Raw genomic sequence first — 16168 nt, 5'->3', positions numbered from 1 at the left:
CCTATCCCCTGTCATCTAAGTCAATTACATTTCTTCGAAGAGGGACCAACCTGAAAAAAGAGCCAAGAAAAGTTGGTGGGGAACTAAAAGAGAAGCTGAACTTGGGTTGGCCAGAGAGGATCCTGGGAGAGAAGAATGGCGAGTCAACAGAGGGGAGTCAGACACAGCAGCTGAGTTTATTCTGCTCCCCAGTGCTGAACTCTTTTTTTTTTTTTTTTTAATCATACTTTAAGTGCTGGGATACACCTGCAGAACATGCAGGTTACATAAGTATACACGTGCCATAGTGGTTTGCTGCACCCATCAACCCATCATCTACATTAGGTATTTCTCCTAATGCTATCCCTCCTCTACCCCCACAACCCCTAACAGGCCCTGGTGTGTGATGGTCCCCTCCTGTGTTCTCATTGTTCAACTCCCACTTATGATGAGAACATGTGGTGTTTGGTTTTCTGTTCCTGTGTTTAGTTTGCTGAGAATGATGGTTTCCAGCTTCATCCATGTCCCTGCAAAGGACATGAACTCATCCTTTTTTATGGTTGCACAGTATTCCATGGTGTATATGTGCCACATTTTCTTTATCCAGTCTATCATTGATGGGCATTTGGGTTGGTTCCAAGTCTTTACTATTGTGAACAGTGCTGCAATAAACATATGTGTGCATGTGTCTTTATAGTAGAATGATGTATAATCCTTTGGGTATATACCCAGTAATGGGATTCCTGGGTCAAATGGTATTTCTGGTTCTAGATTCTTGAAGAATTGCCACGAGGAATCTTCTACAATGGTTGAACTCTTGCATTGCCTCAGAGCCATCTGTTTTTAGGTTTTACTTTTTTTTTTAACTCTAGAATCACAGTTTCACAGTCAATCACTGCTTCCTGGAAGCCATGCAGGATCGACTTCCTGCTGTTAGAAATGCTCCCCTAGCCATTCCCCAGCTCCCACACATACACACCCCAGGTAGGATCATGACTCGGGTGCCTGTGCAGGGACAGCACCTATAGCCCAGTCTTCCATGTGAAGCCTCTGCTTTAACAAGAGGCATGTCTGCTCCACAATCCTTCACCCACTGTGAGTGCAAGTCAGGAGGAAGACTGAGAACATAAATCAAAGGAAAAGTTATAGACAATGTTTCCAGCATGGGGGCAGTGGCAGCATCAGGAGCATCACTGAAAACAGACTCAGCCCCTGGCCACTGCTGGCAAGTCACACTCATCAAAAGAGAAACGCACTCATCCGCAGCACTTCCTGCTGCTAACAAGACACAGGAGTGAAAACTACTGTGTGTCTGATTTTGTCCTCTTTTTTCCAAAATAATTGGTTAGAAGAAATACTCAGCACAAACATAAAAGACAGAAATGCCACGGAAAAAAGAATGAAATATGAGGACACTATGGTACGCCTTAGTTTTTCTGTCCATTTTACTATCGGACATAATGGCTTGTAAGAAATGTTGCTTTCACCCAGGTGCTACCACAGGCTGCTAAGACTGGCCAGCCTGCATCCTGGGGTCTCACCTCCTCTCCACCCTCCAATCAAACCCACAGCAGAAGGAAATCCCAGACCAAGACCTGTGCTGATCAGAATTGAAATCACCATTGCTACAGAGTGATGATTTTTAATTGCTATTGCTAAATAAATCATGGTACATCCATACAATAGGATATTATTCTGCAATTTTAAAAAAGTTATTACAAAAGAAATGGACAAACCCGATATGCATGTTGCTAAGTGAAAGAAACCAATCTGAGAGGCTATATGCTGTGTGATTCCTATGTTATGACATTCTGAAAATGCAAAACTATAAAGAGATCAGTGGTTGCTAGGAATTGGGGTAGGGGGATGAATATGTGGAACACAGGGGATGTTTAAGGCACTGAAACTTCTCTATATGATACTGTAATGGTTGATATGCATCATTACACACTTGTCCAACCCAATAGAATATATAATCCAAAGAATGAACTCTCATGTTAACTATAGGCGATATGCTATATGAACTTAGCTAACAATAATGTATTAATATTGGCTCATCAATGATGACAAGTGTACCACAGTAATGCAAAATGTTAATAGAGAGGAAACTGTGGGTGAGAAGGGGAGGGGAGGGTGGTCTCTGTACATCCCACTACAATTTTCTATAAACTGAAACAGCTCTAAAACATAAAGTCTACTAATTTGAAAAAACCAAATTGCTATTATGCGCCACAAGGACTGCCTATACAGTATTGTTAGAAATCAAAGGGGAAGAAAAGCCCTGGTCATCTCACGACTTTCACCTGACAGCTTCCCAACTGCTTCCAGCTGGACAACAAGAGGAGTCACCTGTGTGAAAACTGAAACGTTAGCCATCTACTTAAAAAGAACCACAGGTAAGGACTGACAGGGATAAATTAACAGGCTAAGCAATGAACGTTGGTCCAACTTGCTTTCAGCATCAGCGATAAGGAAAGCCTGGAAAAGCAGGGACTAGTGAGCCTAGAAGAACCTAGAGGTGAGGCCATTCACCCAGGATAGGCAATGAGACCTTGAAGTCACTGCTGACCTCCACCCTCACCATCCATCCCCACACACCTGCACCAGTGACCTCATGTTAGGGTCACACAGGCTGACCACCCAAACCTGTCACCCCTCAGCTGTGAAAAAGGTCCATGAAAATGAGGGGAACAGCAGGTGCCACGCCAGGGAATGATTCAGAGAAAGGGCCCCAGGGACTGAAATGCATAGCTTGGTTCCCTCGTCTTCCAGATTCTCTGATGAGACAGCATGACCTGCAGGAGAAAGCACAAGCCCAGGAGTCAGGAGACTAGAGTCCGGTTTCACTGCCTCAAAACAGCTGCCATCAGGCAAAAGGACAAACTGTCCCTTTCATCTGCAAAACCAGGATAATACCTGCTCTCAAGCCACAGAAGGTTAGAGCCGGGATGGGCTCATCACACAGGTGAGGCAAAGAAAGTTGAGGGAGATGAAGTTACTTTCACAAGGTTGCACAACTGGGTGAGAAAGTCCCTCTTGGGTAACAACTTGCCGTCCTCCCAGTTCAGCGCAGTCTCTTCCCTGCCACACAGAGTTAGGATAAAGGTGATCTGTATGAGTGTTTTGGAAACTTGAAATCACAAGATAAAGGAAAATTTGTCATGCTGTCATCTTTTCATTGGCACATTTTGCTCCTGTTCTGCTAGAAGGTGAGTGTCTCCCATGAATGTGAGCTCTTGGCAAGTGTCAGCTGCATCACTGGCACTAGCTGGTTGTGCTGCTGTCTGAGGTTACAGAGCCAGGGATAGAAAAAAGCTCTTGGCCACCTTCAGGCTCCAGGGCACCAGCACTGTCACCTGGGAGATAACAGCCCCATTCTCCCCTTTGCATTTCCACACTTCAATAGCAGTAAGCAGTAAGTTTCCTTAGGAGAGCGAATCTGTTTTGTCGGTAATAATTCAGTCTTTAACACATGAAACACACTAGCCCAACAATCCACTCAGCACTTGAAAGAGACTTATTTAGCTTTTGCTTTGACATACCCATTCCAAGCTTTAGTTTGCTCTGTTTCCAGACCTTTTGTCCTCCAACCATTTTAACTAATGTGCAAACATATTCTCAAACGGCCTCCGAAACAGATTATTACCAACAGACTGGAGAATGACGCAAATGTAGCCCATCTACATAAGTGAAACAAGTTTAGCCAAAGGGATCACTTGTGTGGCTTAAATCATGGAGATGGGCTATATCCACAGGGCTGAACTCATAATTGCAGGCTTTAACAATTTACCCCAGTTCTTTTTTGACCCAGGCTTTGGGTGGCTCCAATCTTTTCACTTCAAGAACTCCCCACCCCCACTGCACACATACACACAGATGGCAAAGCCAACACAGCTCACGTCCTTCTTTGGTGGTCTCCACTGGCACACAAGTCCATTGGCATAATTTTGAGAACACCAAAGATGATTCAGGTAGCTCCACATGTACTTTTTATGAGAAATGAGTCAATAAGTTGTTTCTCTGCACACTCCCCCAGAGAAAGAACCTAGAGCACAGGGAGCTGTAATATTAGATTAGTAACGCCACAACAGATCACAGGTGAGAAGACAGCATGTGGTAAATAGGAAGCCACTAAGCCATTAATCAGAATTCTCCAACCCAGGGGGTTTTCCCTCAGCCTGATCCAGGTTCAGAAGATGGGGTGCCCTTCATGGGCTCTCCAACATCCTCTAACCAACATCAGCCATTCATTCCCACTAATTTAATGGTGTCGTTTCACTAAAGGACTATGCCTGGGAAACTGTGCTGGGTCTGTCCCTTGGCAAGCATCTTCAACTGCTCATGTCATCCCCAACACAGATGCCTTGGGGAGAATGTAGCTGCCCACCTCCATCTACCCCAACCAGACCCTGTGTCCAACTTCTCCACCACACTCAGACAAGCCAAGGAGTGAGCCACACACGTCAGAAGCTTCCTGGTCAGTTTTGACTCAACTGTCCATTAAAGTGTTTTGTTCCTATTTTATAAATATCTGATGCTATTCGGAATAGAGAAGTCAGAAGGGAACTCATTATTACTGTGATTATATGATATGTTATTCGATCTTGAGAGAGTCATTTCCCCTCTGAGTCTTTTTTCTTACTTGTGAATTAAGAAGGTTGAACTATAAGACCCCCATGGTCCTGTCAAGCTGTGACCTCAAGTGGGTCTACTTATTACCAGCTAAATGGTCCCAGCCCCCACCTTGTTTTCCTCCCACCCCAATTACAAGAAAGAGGTCAGGGTGCTAGGCCTCTTGTTCTTACAGTAAGCTTCTGGAGGTGAGACTAATGCAGATGAGATTTAGCATTCACCAGACTTTAGCTCTTGGAGCTGGCAGGAAACTCAAATAATCCACCACCCAAAAGCTATGCAGTAAGGCAGGTATAGCAGTATTATCCCCAAGACGTACATAGGAAAACCATGATCCAGAAAGGCTAAATGATATGCACAAGGATCCCAGCTGTTTTAACAGGTGATACCAAGAGACCTAAAAGCCAAATCTTCCCATTCCTCACACTGCTCTCCCTCCACACCACCAGAGTTGTTATGAAAGGGCATTATTTGAGGTGTTAGCCAAAGCTTTAAAAGAAATTACCAAATATAAAATGATGTCTTACAGAAGAAAACAATAGCTGTAGCCCTTAATATTTATACTATTATTTATGACCCAGAGGTGATAGTAAGAGGTTTGATACTAAGCCCTTTACCAATGAGAAAGCTACAGATAACTGACATTTTTCCTATTAACCAATCTATTTCATGAATCCATAAATCAGAAACCACCAATGGGGTATTTATAAATAACGGCAAAGGAGTTCCAACCCAACATATTCAGTTGGTTTGGAACTCCTTCCCAGGGGAGAAGAACTCTGCTCTGTTAACCTACCAGGTGACTGACACATTTTACATATGTGTTTATAGTTCTGCCAATTTTTAATAAGAATCTGTGGAAGCTGGAAAACTGTTCTATTTATCTGCAAAATTTCAGTGCCATTACTCTAAATAGAAAATGGTTTATTTTAAAAACCAGTGTGTTTTTAAAGCTAAATTTCACTTTCCCCATATGTGTTTAAGAAGCTCTTTTAGATTCAAATAATTTATTTGAATTACCTAAGCCAAAATGATCATATTTTCCTAAGAAAAAATTTTCTAAAAATGTGCTCACAGAGAAAAATATTCCCAACATGTACTAAAATTCTCATTTGTGGGCCAGGAGTGGTGGCTCATACCTGTAATCTTAGCACTTTAGGAGGCCGAGGCGGGTGGATCACTTGAGGTCAGGAATTCAAGAGCAGCCTGGCCAACATGGTGAAACCCCATCTCTACTAAAAATACAAGAAATAGCTGGGCAGTAGCACGTGCCTATAATCCCAGCTACTCGGGAGGCTGAGGCAGGAGAATTGCTTGAACCCGAGAGACGGAGGTTGTGGTGAGCTGAGATCGTGCCACTACATTCCGGCCTGGGTGACAGAGCAAGACTTTGTCTCAAAAAAAAAAAAAATTCTCATTTAAGAACCCCAACATTCATGTTAGGTATGATTCTGCTCTTGTAAATGATCAGTCTTGACTCATTTCATCCCCCTACAAAATTCACACAAGCCACCCCAGAGAATTAGTCTTTGGGATTTTAAAGTATTTGAAAACCCACCACACAGATACAAGCATGGGTTGTTGTGAATCTAGAGCATCTGAGTATCCAAAATTCTCTCCTTCCAGCTCTACATTGGCAGCATTTTGTAGCAAGAGCTACACTGGAAAGAGAAGCTCACTGGAAAGAGAAGTGGTAGCAGTTCTGTTTTCCCAGAGAAAAGGCTGCTGTCCCACTGCTGGTACTGATCTGAAGGCACAAAGGCATCATTATACCACCAGTAAGACATGGAGTCTTGACATCCCAGGAGGATGACCTGGATGTCCCAGGTCTTGACATCCCGGGAGGGAGCAGGCTGTTCCTTTTAACGTTCTCAAGCCTGAGTCCTATGAGCCCGTTAGTTCTAAAATGTGTCTTGCACCTTAACTTAGTTTCCAGGTGGCTTCCTAGATTACCCACACAACCCAGCCAGACTGAGACCTTGGGAGCCTCTGTAATCTGAAGCAATGAGGGCCCAGCTGATCAGGGCTGGAGACTTGCCAAATGAACTGCCTTATCTTAATCCATCTGGAATGTCAACTAGGAGTAAGAAAAAGGAAGGACAATTCCCACAGAACACAAACTAGGTAAGAATCTGACATTTTTCTTTGCAATGACTTGACATCCTCACTTTTTCAAAGAAAACCACCTTAATCAGTCCAGTGGCCCTTCCTGCTACCACATGGCCCAGGCACTCATTCAGAAAATGACTTAGAGCATGTCCTAATTCCAACACATTTACAGAGAATTTAGCTTCCTTTAATTTCATCCATTGCCTGCAGGACTAACAATTGAAAACAGTTGCTATAGTTTGAATGTTTGTCTCCTCCAAATCTCATGTTGAAATTTGATCCCCAGTGTTGGAAATAGGGCCTAATGGGAGGTGTTTGGGTCATGGGGGTGGATCCCTCTTGAATAGATTAATGTCCTCTCTGGGGGAAGTGGGGTGGTAAGTGGATTCTTACTCCATTAGTTCCCACAAAAGCAGGTTGTTACAAAGAGCCTGGCACCTCCTCTTCCTGTCTCTCACTTCCTCTCTCACCACCTGATCTCTGGACAAGCTGGCTCCCCCCTTCACCTTCTACCATGAGTGACCCGGTCCGAAATCTTCCAGCCATCAGAATTTTGATTTTTCTTTGTAAGTTACCCTGCCTCAGGTATTTCTCTATAGCAACACAAAATGGACTGAAACAGCAGTGTAATCCAAAACAATACTGCTCCTCTTAACCACAAGCTGGTGCCTGACTACCTCAGTACATGGTTGCCTCCAAATTCATTTTAGCGAAGAAGTAACTCATCTCAAAATTTAACAGAAAAAAGGAAAAGCAAACTTTCAGGAAAATGGTATTCCTATTACCAGGAGTTAATTGGCTATGAAACAGCCAAAAGTCAGCAGCAGATAAAAGAAAAGTCTGCATAATTAGAATAACCAATAGGTAGACATTCAGCAACTATATACTCAATAGAAGACTTGCCAGTGCAGTGGCCATGCATGCCTGCTGCTGCAGGCCCACCATTCCTGAACCAGTGGCTTACATTCCACGTGGAGTAGGAGTAAGCCTTTGGTCTCTTCCACACCCATTCACCGTCATGCACGGCCTCCAAACCGCCAAAGGATGGGAACAGCAGGCAAGGGTATCTATCAAGCATGCTTCCCCTGTTCTACACATCAGTCATGCTATTTCCCACCCATTTATTCTTCTGTTGACCACCCACATTTAATTCAGTTTTAAAGACATGACAACAAGGTCTGAGATTTGAGGGATGTACCTGACTCTCTCTCCCCTCCAGTGGTGGTGGAATCTGATCAGCAAAACCAATCTTCCCTGGATCACCCATAAAGGCACTAACCTCATCCACGTTCTCAAAAGCGTTGATGACATCATATGGCAAACAGGACAGAAGGTCAATCACAAACCACGTCTTCAGGTAGTTCATGCGGATAAGTTTGGGGTCAGAAATCACCTCCCCTGCTGGTCCAACAAAGGTGGTATGAAAATTGAGCACAATGTCCACCAGAAAGATAACATCCACGATGCTATCAACAACCAGCCAGGCCACATTGTTCTGCCTGGTTTTGAAGGAGACATTATAAGGGACCAAGATGGCTGTATAGAAGGTCAAGATCAAGATGATCCAATCCCACGTGGTCTTAAAAACACAGTAATGTAAGATGATGTGAGGGGGAGTCTTTGGTGCCTCTTGCTTGTACTGGGGAAGGATGTCTGAGCCCAGCTGTAGGACCTGTACAGAAAAACATGACCAAGAGAGAACTAAGTTAGGATTTAATTGCAAGTATCTAACCAGTCAGCATCTGTGATTGACAAATGGTCACAACACTCTAGATAAATCGTTTGGGTACAATAACAGGTATAAAGGAATATGGGAAAATGAAAGTGAACATTATAATAGAAATAATTATAAAGAAACAATTACAAACTACTATTTGGCTGTGAGCCAAGTGTTATACTAAACACCTTACACACATTTATTATCACAATTCTAAATACACCTTTGTTCTATTAGCCAATTATTATTCCATAAGTTAGAAACTGGGGCTCAAAAAGATTAAGCAACTTTTTGTTCAATAAATATTAATTGCTCTGATTTCATCCAACAGTGGCAGAATGCACATTCTTCTCATCAGCACATGGAACATTCTCCAGGAAGACTATATGTGAGATGACAAAACAAGTGTTAACAAGTTTTTAAAAATCAAATTCATATCAAGAATCTTTCCTGACCACAGTGAAAGTAAACTAGAAATTGAAACATGTGGAACTTGGGAAACTTTATGAATACATGGAAGTTAAACATGCTCCTGAATGACCAGTGGGTCAATAGAGAAATTAAGAAAGAAATTTTAAAGTGTCTTAAAACAAATGAAAACATAACAAAAACCTATGGGATACAGCAAAAGCAATACTAAGAGGGAAGGTTATAGCAATAAATGCCCACATCAAAGAAGTTAAAGGATTTTAAATAAACAACCTAACAACACACCTCAAGGAACTAGAAAAGCAAGAACAAACCAAATCCAAAATTAGAAGAAGGAAAGATATAAAATAAGAACTAAATTAAATAAAATTGAGACAAAAAATACAAAAAAGCAATGAAATGACAAGCTGGGTTTTTAAAAACCTAAGTTAAAAAAACCCAAACCTTTAACCAAGAAAAGAAACCCCCAATAAAATTCAAGATGAAAAAGGAAATATTACAAGAAACAGGAAACAAATACAAAGGATCATTAGAAGCTACTATGAATAATCATATGCCAACAAATTGGAAAACCTAGAGGAAATGGATAAATTCCTGGACACATACAATCTACCAAGATTGAAACAGGAAGAAATGGAAAACTCTAACAAGCCAATAACAAGAAATACGATTAATTGAATCAGTAATTTAAAAAATCTCCCAACAAAGAAAAGCCCAGGACCAGATGTCTTCAATGCTGAATGTTACCAAGGTTTTAAAGAAGAATTAGTACCAGCTATTCTCAAACTATTTTTAAAAATTGAAGGAGAGGGCATTCTTCCAAACTCAATCTATGAGGCCAGCATTACCCTGATACCAAAACCAGACAAGGGCAAATCGAAAGAAGAAAACTACAAGCAAATATTCCTGATGAACCTACATACAAAATCCTCAACAAAACACTAGCAAACTGAATCCAACAGAACATCAAAAAAAAAAAAATGGTGTACACTATAATAAACTGGAAATTTATCCAGAGATGCGAGAATGACTCAACACATGCAAATTAACAAACATGGTACATCACATCAGCAGTAGGGGAAAAAAATTATTATCTCAATAGATGCAGAAAAAGCATTTGATAAAATTCAATATCCCTTCAAGATTTAAAAAAAAAAAAAAAACTCTCAACAAATTAGGTATAGAAGAAAGGTACTCAAATGCCTTACATTCGCAGCAACCTGCATGAGATTGGAGACTATGATTGTAAGTGAAGTAACCCAGAAATGGAAAACCAAACATTGTATATTCTCACTCATGAGTGGGGGCTAAGCTAGGAGGATGCAAAGCCATAAGAATGACACAACAGACTTAGGGGACTCAGGAGGAAAGGGTAGGAAGGGGGTGAGGGATAAAAGACTACAAATTGGGTTCAGTGTATGCTGCTTGGGTGATGGGTGCACCAAAATCTCACAAATCACCACTAAAGAACTTATTCATATAACCAAACACCTACCTGTTCCTCAGTAACCTATGGAAATAAAAAAAAATAAAAATATAAAAAGACGTTACAGGACAAACCCACAGCTAACATCATACTGAATAGGAAAAAGTTGAAAGCCTTGCCTTTAAGATCAGGAACAAGACAAGAATGCCCATTTTCACCACTGTTATTCAACATAGCACTGAAAGTCCCAGACAGAACAATTAGGCAAGAGAAAGAAATAAAAGGCATCCAAATTGAAGCAGAGGAAATCAAACTGTCCCTGTTTACAGACATAATCATATATTTAGAGAAACGTAGACTACACACACACACACAAAACCTGTTAGAACTGGTAAACAAATTCACTGAAGTTGCAGGATACAAAAATCAACATACAAAAGTCAGTAGCATTTCCACACACCAACAGCAAACAATCTGAAAATGAAATCAAAGGAGCAATTCCATTATCAATAGCTACAAAAAAAATTAAGTGTCTGGGAATAAATTTAACCAAAGAGAATAAAAATCTCTACAAATAAAGCTATAAAACACTGAGACAAGAAATTGAAGAGGACACAAAAAAATAGAAAAGTATTCCATGGATTAGGAGAATATTATTACAATGTCTAATTACCCAAAGCAATCTACAGATTCAATGCAATCCCTATTAAATTACCAATGACACTCTTCACAGAAGTAGAACAACTTAATCCTAAAATTTACATGGAATCACAGAAGACCCAGAACAGCAAAAGCTATCCTGAGCCAAAAGAACAAAACTAGAGGAATCACATTATCTGACTTCAAATTATACTACAGAGTTAAAGTAACCAAACAACAGGGTAGTTGCATAAAAACAGACACATAGACCAATGAAACAGATAGAGAACCCAGAAGTAAATCCATGTATCTACAATGAACTCATTTTCAACAAAGGTGCCAAGAACATACATTGAGAAAAGGACAGTCTCTTCAACAAATGGTGCTGGGCAAACTGGATATCCATATGCAGAAGAATGAAATTAGAACCCTATCTCTTCTCATATTCAAAAATCAAGTCACACTGGGTTAAAAATTTAAATCTAAGACTTCAAACTATGGAATCACTAAAATAAAACTTTAGGGAAACTCTCCATGTTGCTGGACTGGGCAAAGATTTTTAAGGTAAACCTCAAAAGTACCGGCAACCAAGGCAAAAATAGCCAAATAGGATTATATCAAGCTGAAAAGCTTCTGCACAGCAAAGGAAACAATCAACAGAATGAAAAGACAACCTACAGAATGGGAGAAAATATCTGCAAACTATTCATCTAACAAGGGATTTCTAGAATATACAAGGAATTCAACTCAACAGCAAAAATTGAATAATGTGATTTAAAAATGACGAAGTAATCTGAATAGCTATTTATCAAAAGAACACATACAAATAAATGGCCAACAGGGATATGAAAAAATGCTCAATATTACTAATCATCAGGAAAATGCGAATCAAAATGCAATGAAATACAATCTTATCCCAGTTAAAATGGCTATTATCAAAAAGACACATATACACAAAAAAATTTTGATGGGCTGGGCGTGGTGGCTCACGCCTGTAATCCCAGCACTTTGGAAGGCCAAGGTGGGTGGATCACCTTAGGTCAGGAGTTCGAGATCAGCCTGGCCAACGTGTTAAAACCCGTCTCTATTAAAAATACAAAATTAGCTGGGCATGGTGGCATGCACCTGTAATCCCAGCTACTCAGGAGGCTGAGGCAGGAGAAACACTTGAACCCGGGAGACAGAGGCTGTAGTGGGCCAAAATCATGCCACTGCACTCCAGCCTGGGCAACAGAGCAAGACTCTATCTCTATAAAAATAAAAAATAAAAAATAAATACTGGTGAGGATCCAGATGAAGGGAAATTATTATATACTTTTGGTGGGGATGTAAATTAATACAGCCATTATGCAAAACATATTGAGGTTCCTTGAATAAAAACAGAACTACCATATGCAGCAGCAATCCCATTGGTGGGTATATATCCAAAGGAAAGGAAAATGGTATGTCAAAGAGCTATTGGCACTCCCATATTTATTGCAGCATTATTCACAGTAGCCAAGATACGGAATCAACCTAACTGTCCACTGACAGATGAATGGATAAACAAAAACATGAATGGATATATATACCCAATAGAATATCATTTTGCCGTAAAAAAAAGAATGAAATCCTGTCATTTGCAGCAACATGGATAACCCTGGAGGATATTACGTTAAATGAAATAAGCCAGGCACAGAAAGACAAATACCACATGTTCCACTCATATATGAAAGCTAAAAAGGCTGACCTCCTAGAAGTAGAGAGTAGAATAGTGGTTACCAGAGGCTGAGAATGGTACCAGAAGAGAGTGTGATAGGGAAGGGTTGGTTAATTGATACAAAATTTCAGCTAGAGTAAAAAAACAGATTAAGTATTTAAGGTGATGGATATCCCGACTACCCTGATTTGATTATATAAATTTATCAACCTATCACATGTACCCCCAAAATAAGTATATCTAAAGTGTATCAATAAGTTTTTTTAAATTAGTATTTGATAGGAGAAATAAGTGTTCTATAGCACAGTAGAGTGAATAGAATAATAATTTACTATATTTCAAAATAACTAGAAGAGAGGATCTTGAATGTTTCTAGCACAAAGAAATGAAAAATGTTTGAGGTGATGGAGACCTCAATCACCCCAATTTGATCATTACATACTGCATACATGTATCAAAATATCATGTGTACTCCATAAACATACATAATTATGTATCAATTAAAATTTTTAAATATATTTATTGCTCTGTGCCTGGAACTGTTCTAGGTACTGGACGTGCAGCAATGAAGGAAACAGCATGATGCCTGCTCTCATGGAGCTCAGTCTAGGAGACAAATCAAAATCATTTCAAATTGTGATAACCACTAAATAACACTGGGGCAAGCAGAACACTGTGATTTGATAAAATGTGACTTGAGTAAGGGAGGGAAAGTGTTTGAATTGAAACCTAAGTGACAATAAAGAACCAGCCATTTAAGTTTGTATGGAGGCCGGGCGCGGTGGCTCAAGCCTGTAATCCCAGCACTTTGGGAGGCCGAGATGGGCGGATCACGAGGTCAGGAGATCGAGACCATCCTGGCTAACACGGTGAAACCCCGTCTCTACTAAGAAATACAAAAAATAGCCAGGCGAGGTGGTGGGCGCCTGTAGTCCCAGCTACTCGGGAGGCTGAGGCCGGAGAATGGCGTGAACCCGGGAGGCGGAGCTTGCAGTGAGCTGAGATCCGGCCACTGCACTCCAGCCTGGGCTACAGAGCGAGACTCCGTCTCAAAAAAAAAAAAAAAAAAAAAAAGTTTGTATGGAAAAATTATCCTAGGCAGAGGGTGTAACTGGTGTAATAACCCTAGGGTGAAATAAGCTTGATATTATCAGGAAAAGAAAGAAGTCCAGTGTGGCCAAAGCACAATGAGTGGGAGGAGGTGAGGGAGAAGATGCTAGATGAGCTCTGAAAGGAAAACGGAAACTAGACCACACAGGACCCAGTGGGATATTGGGAGGTGTTAGATTTTATTCTATGTACGGCTGGGTGTAACCAGAGGGTTTTAGGTAAAAGAATAATAATCGGATGCATGTTTCTAAAAGATCACCCTGGCTGCTTTCTAGATAATGAGTTGGTACAAAGGATTGAGGGAAGAATAGAATCTGGGTACTTGTTATAACACAGAAAAAGATGAGACGATAGAGAAAAGCAGTCCAATTTTGTACATATTAATATTTCTGCAGTATAAGCCAGCTGGACTTGCTGATAGCTAGAAAGAAAAGGAAAAAAAAGGCAATGAAGAGTACCAACTACTACATTCCATGAGCCCAGCATGCTGGCTGGCCCAAAGGAGGCACTACAGGACTATTTTTAAGTGAGTGAGTGAACTCTAAAGTCCTCCAGCTAGCGAGAGATGGAGACAGGATCACAAAACAGATCTAACTAGATTCAAAACACATGCTGTTCCGCATCATGGTTACATTTCCCTGAGTAACTTAGGATTCTAAAGAAGCAGACTTAGTGCAGGAAGAAGTCCAGAGAAGGTTGGTTCCAGGAGAGACTCACCAACGGGTTTCATCCTCATTAGTCAAAGGCAACAAGCTGTGCCTTCTCATACCAAGCCAAGCTGGAAGGGACTCCCAGCTGCTCCTCCGCCACTTGCAGGTTCTTATAAATCTCGAGGTAAAACTCCTCTTGTGTCATGGGAACTTCTTGTTACCTCTAGAGGTTGAAGACCCTTTAGTAAAGGTAAAATTAGCTGAACACCCCTGTTTCCCCTATGGTTGACACCAGCCTTTAAAAGGGGGCAAAGGAAAGCTAGGAATCCAGAGTGTCAGTGTGCGTCTTTGGGTGGAAGAACTCTTTCCACTCCTCCTGTGAATGCACTCCTCCCTACTATGCTTGAGATTTTAATTTCTCTCTCCATGAAAAGGAAATTACAAGAGTGTGATTAAGGAAGCTTGGATTCTGAGACCTCAGCAAGAAAGAAGTTTGGCCTTTAAGAATTGTTGGGAAAAGCTGAGTGTTGAGAGAAGCTGAGGCAGAGCTTGGATAATGTAAGAGTCTTGGAACATGTCCAGGGTCCAGGGTCTAAAACCCCTCATGGCCTTTGGAACACCAAGTTCTGTGCTAAAGGGTGGAAGGCTCCCCTAACGCACCATAGTCTAAGCCCAGGGCCTAAAACCCCTCGTGGCTTGGACAGAATCCATGGCTCAGGGCATAAAACCTCTCCTGACCTCTGGCATGTGTCTAGACTTGCTGGCTCCTTGCTTCTAGCCCTCCCAGGCTCCTAGATCGATTTTGTCTTAGAATTGGCCATATAAAGGCTAAACCATCACAGCTGTAAATCATGTGCTTAATGCAACGCCCCCTTTCAACCCCACATTCTTGCCACCTGTTTCTTTGTTTGATCACCAATAAACAGTCTGGGCTTCCAGAGCTTGGGGCCTTTGCAGCCTCTATAACTAGTGCTGGCCCCCTGGACCCACTTTCTCTCTCAAATTGTCTTTTCTCATTCCTTTGACTCCACCGGACTTTGTCAACCCCACAACCTGGTGTTGGGTCTGATCACCCCAACAAGAATACAGCAAATAAATGAACCGAATAGGACTTCCATTTCTGGAATCATAGAGTAGACATATTTTTCCCTATTCCTCCCTCTAAGTGCAACTAAAAAGCCTTCGTCATTATATCTAAAACAAATATAAGACGACTCTGAAAGGTGGAGAAAAGAAAGCAAACTGGCTAGGAACGACACAGTGGTGAGCTCTCCAGGTTTTCCTTTTGCCTCATGTATTCCTGACTTGGAGCTAAAGAAGCCAGCAACCTGGAAACTCCAAGGAGTACAGACAAAAAAAAAAAATCCCAACAAAAGCCTATTCTTTCCAGCCAAAAGGACTGGGAAATGAGCAGCCTCAAAAGACAGAAAGCTGTTAGATAATAACCACTCTACTATAACCACATAGCACAGAAAAATTGTGTGCCCCCACCCCGCCTCAGCTAAGTCAGCAGGGCCTACTAGGAAGCCTAGACTTCCCCTTTCTTGAGGCTGTAATGAAGCACCCAATCTCCCATCTCCTCTCCTACTGAGATATTCCAGCCAGAAAAGGCCCAGTAAGAAGCATGGACTTCCACACAATGCCACCTCCACCAACAGTAATGAGGTGCCCCTTTCCCTCCTCAATGGGATGGTCAGACGAAGCCTAGTGGACAGCTGGGATTTTCACCACTGCCCGGCAGTCATGAGGTCATCCCCCACAACGCAGAGAGGTATCCA

At 41.4% G+C, this 16168-nt stretch overlaps 1 protein-coding gene across 2 annotated transcripts in view; it reads right to left on the bottom strand.

Moving 5' to 3' along the window:
• The window catches only part of KCNH1 (potassium voltage-gated channel subfamily H member 1), a 446156-nt gene that overhangs the window by 329466 nt on the left and 100522 nt on the right, over positions 1 to 16168 (bottom strand). Inside the window, exon 6 of one of the 2 annotated variants that reach the window (XM_003893141.5) lies at positions 7919 to 8392. In XM_003893141.5, coding sequence (XP_003893190.1) covers positions 7919 to 8392 — 474 coding nt within the window. The remainder of the gene's footprint in view (positions 1 to 7918; positions 8393 to 16168) is intronic. The other variant, XM_003893140.5, reaches the window with a different exon arrangement.

The sequence above is a fragment of the Papio anubis genome, chromosome 1 (assembly GCF_008728515.1).
Source record: "Papio anubis isolate 15944 chromosome 1, Panubis1.0, whole genome shotgun sequence".
Taxonomy (NCBI): domain Eukaryota; kingdom Metazoa; phylum Chordata; class Mammalia; order Primates; family Cercopithecidae; genus Papio; species Papio anubis.
This window is presented reverse-complemented; position numbering and strand designations above follow the sequence as displayed.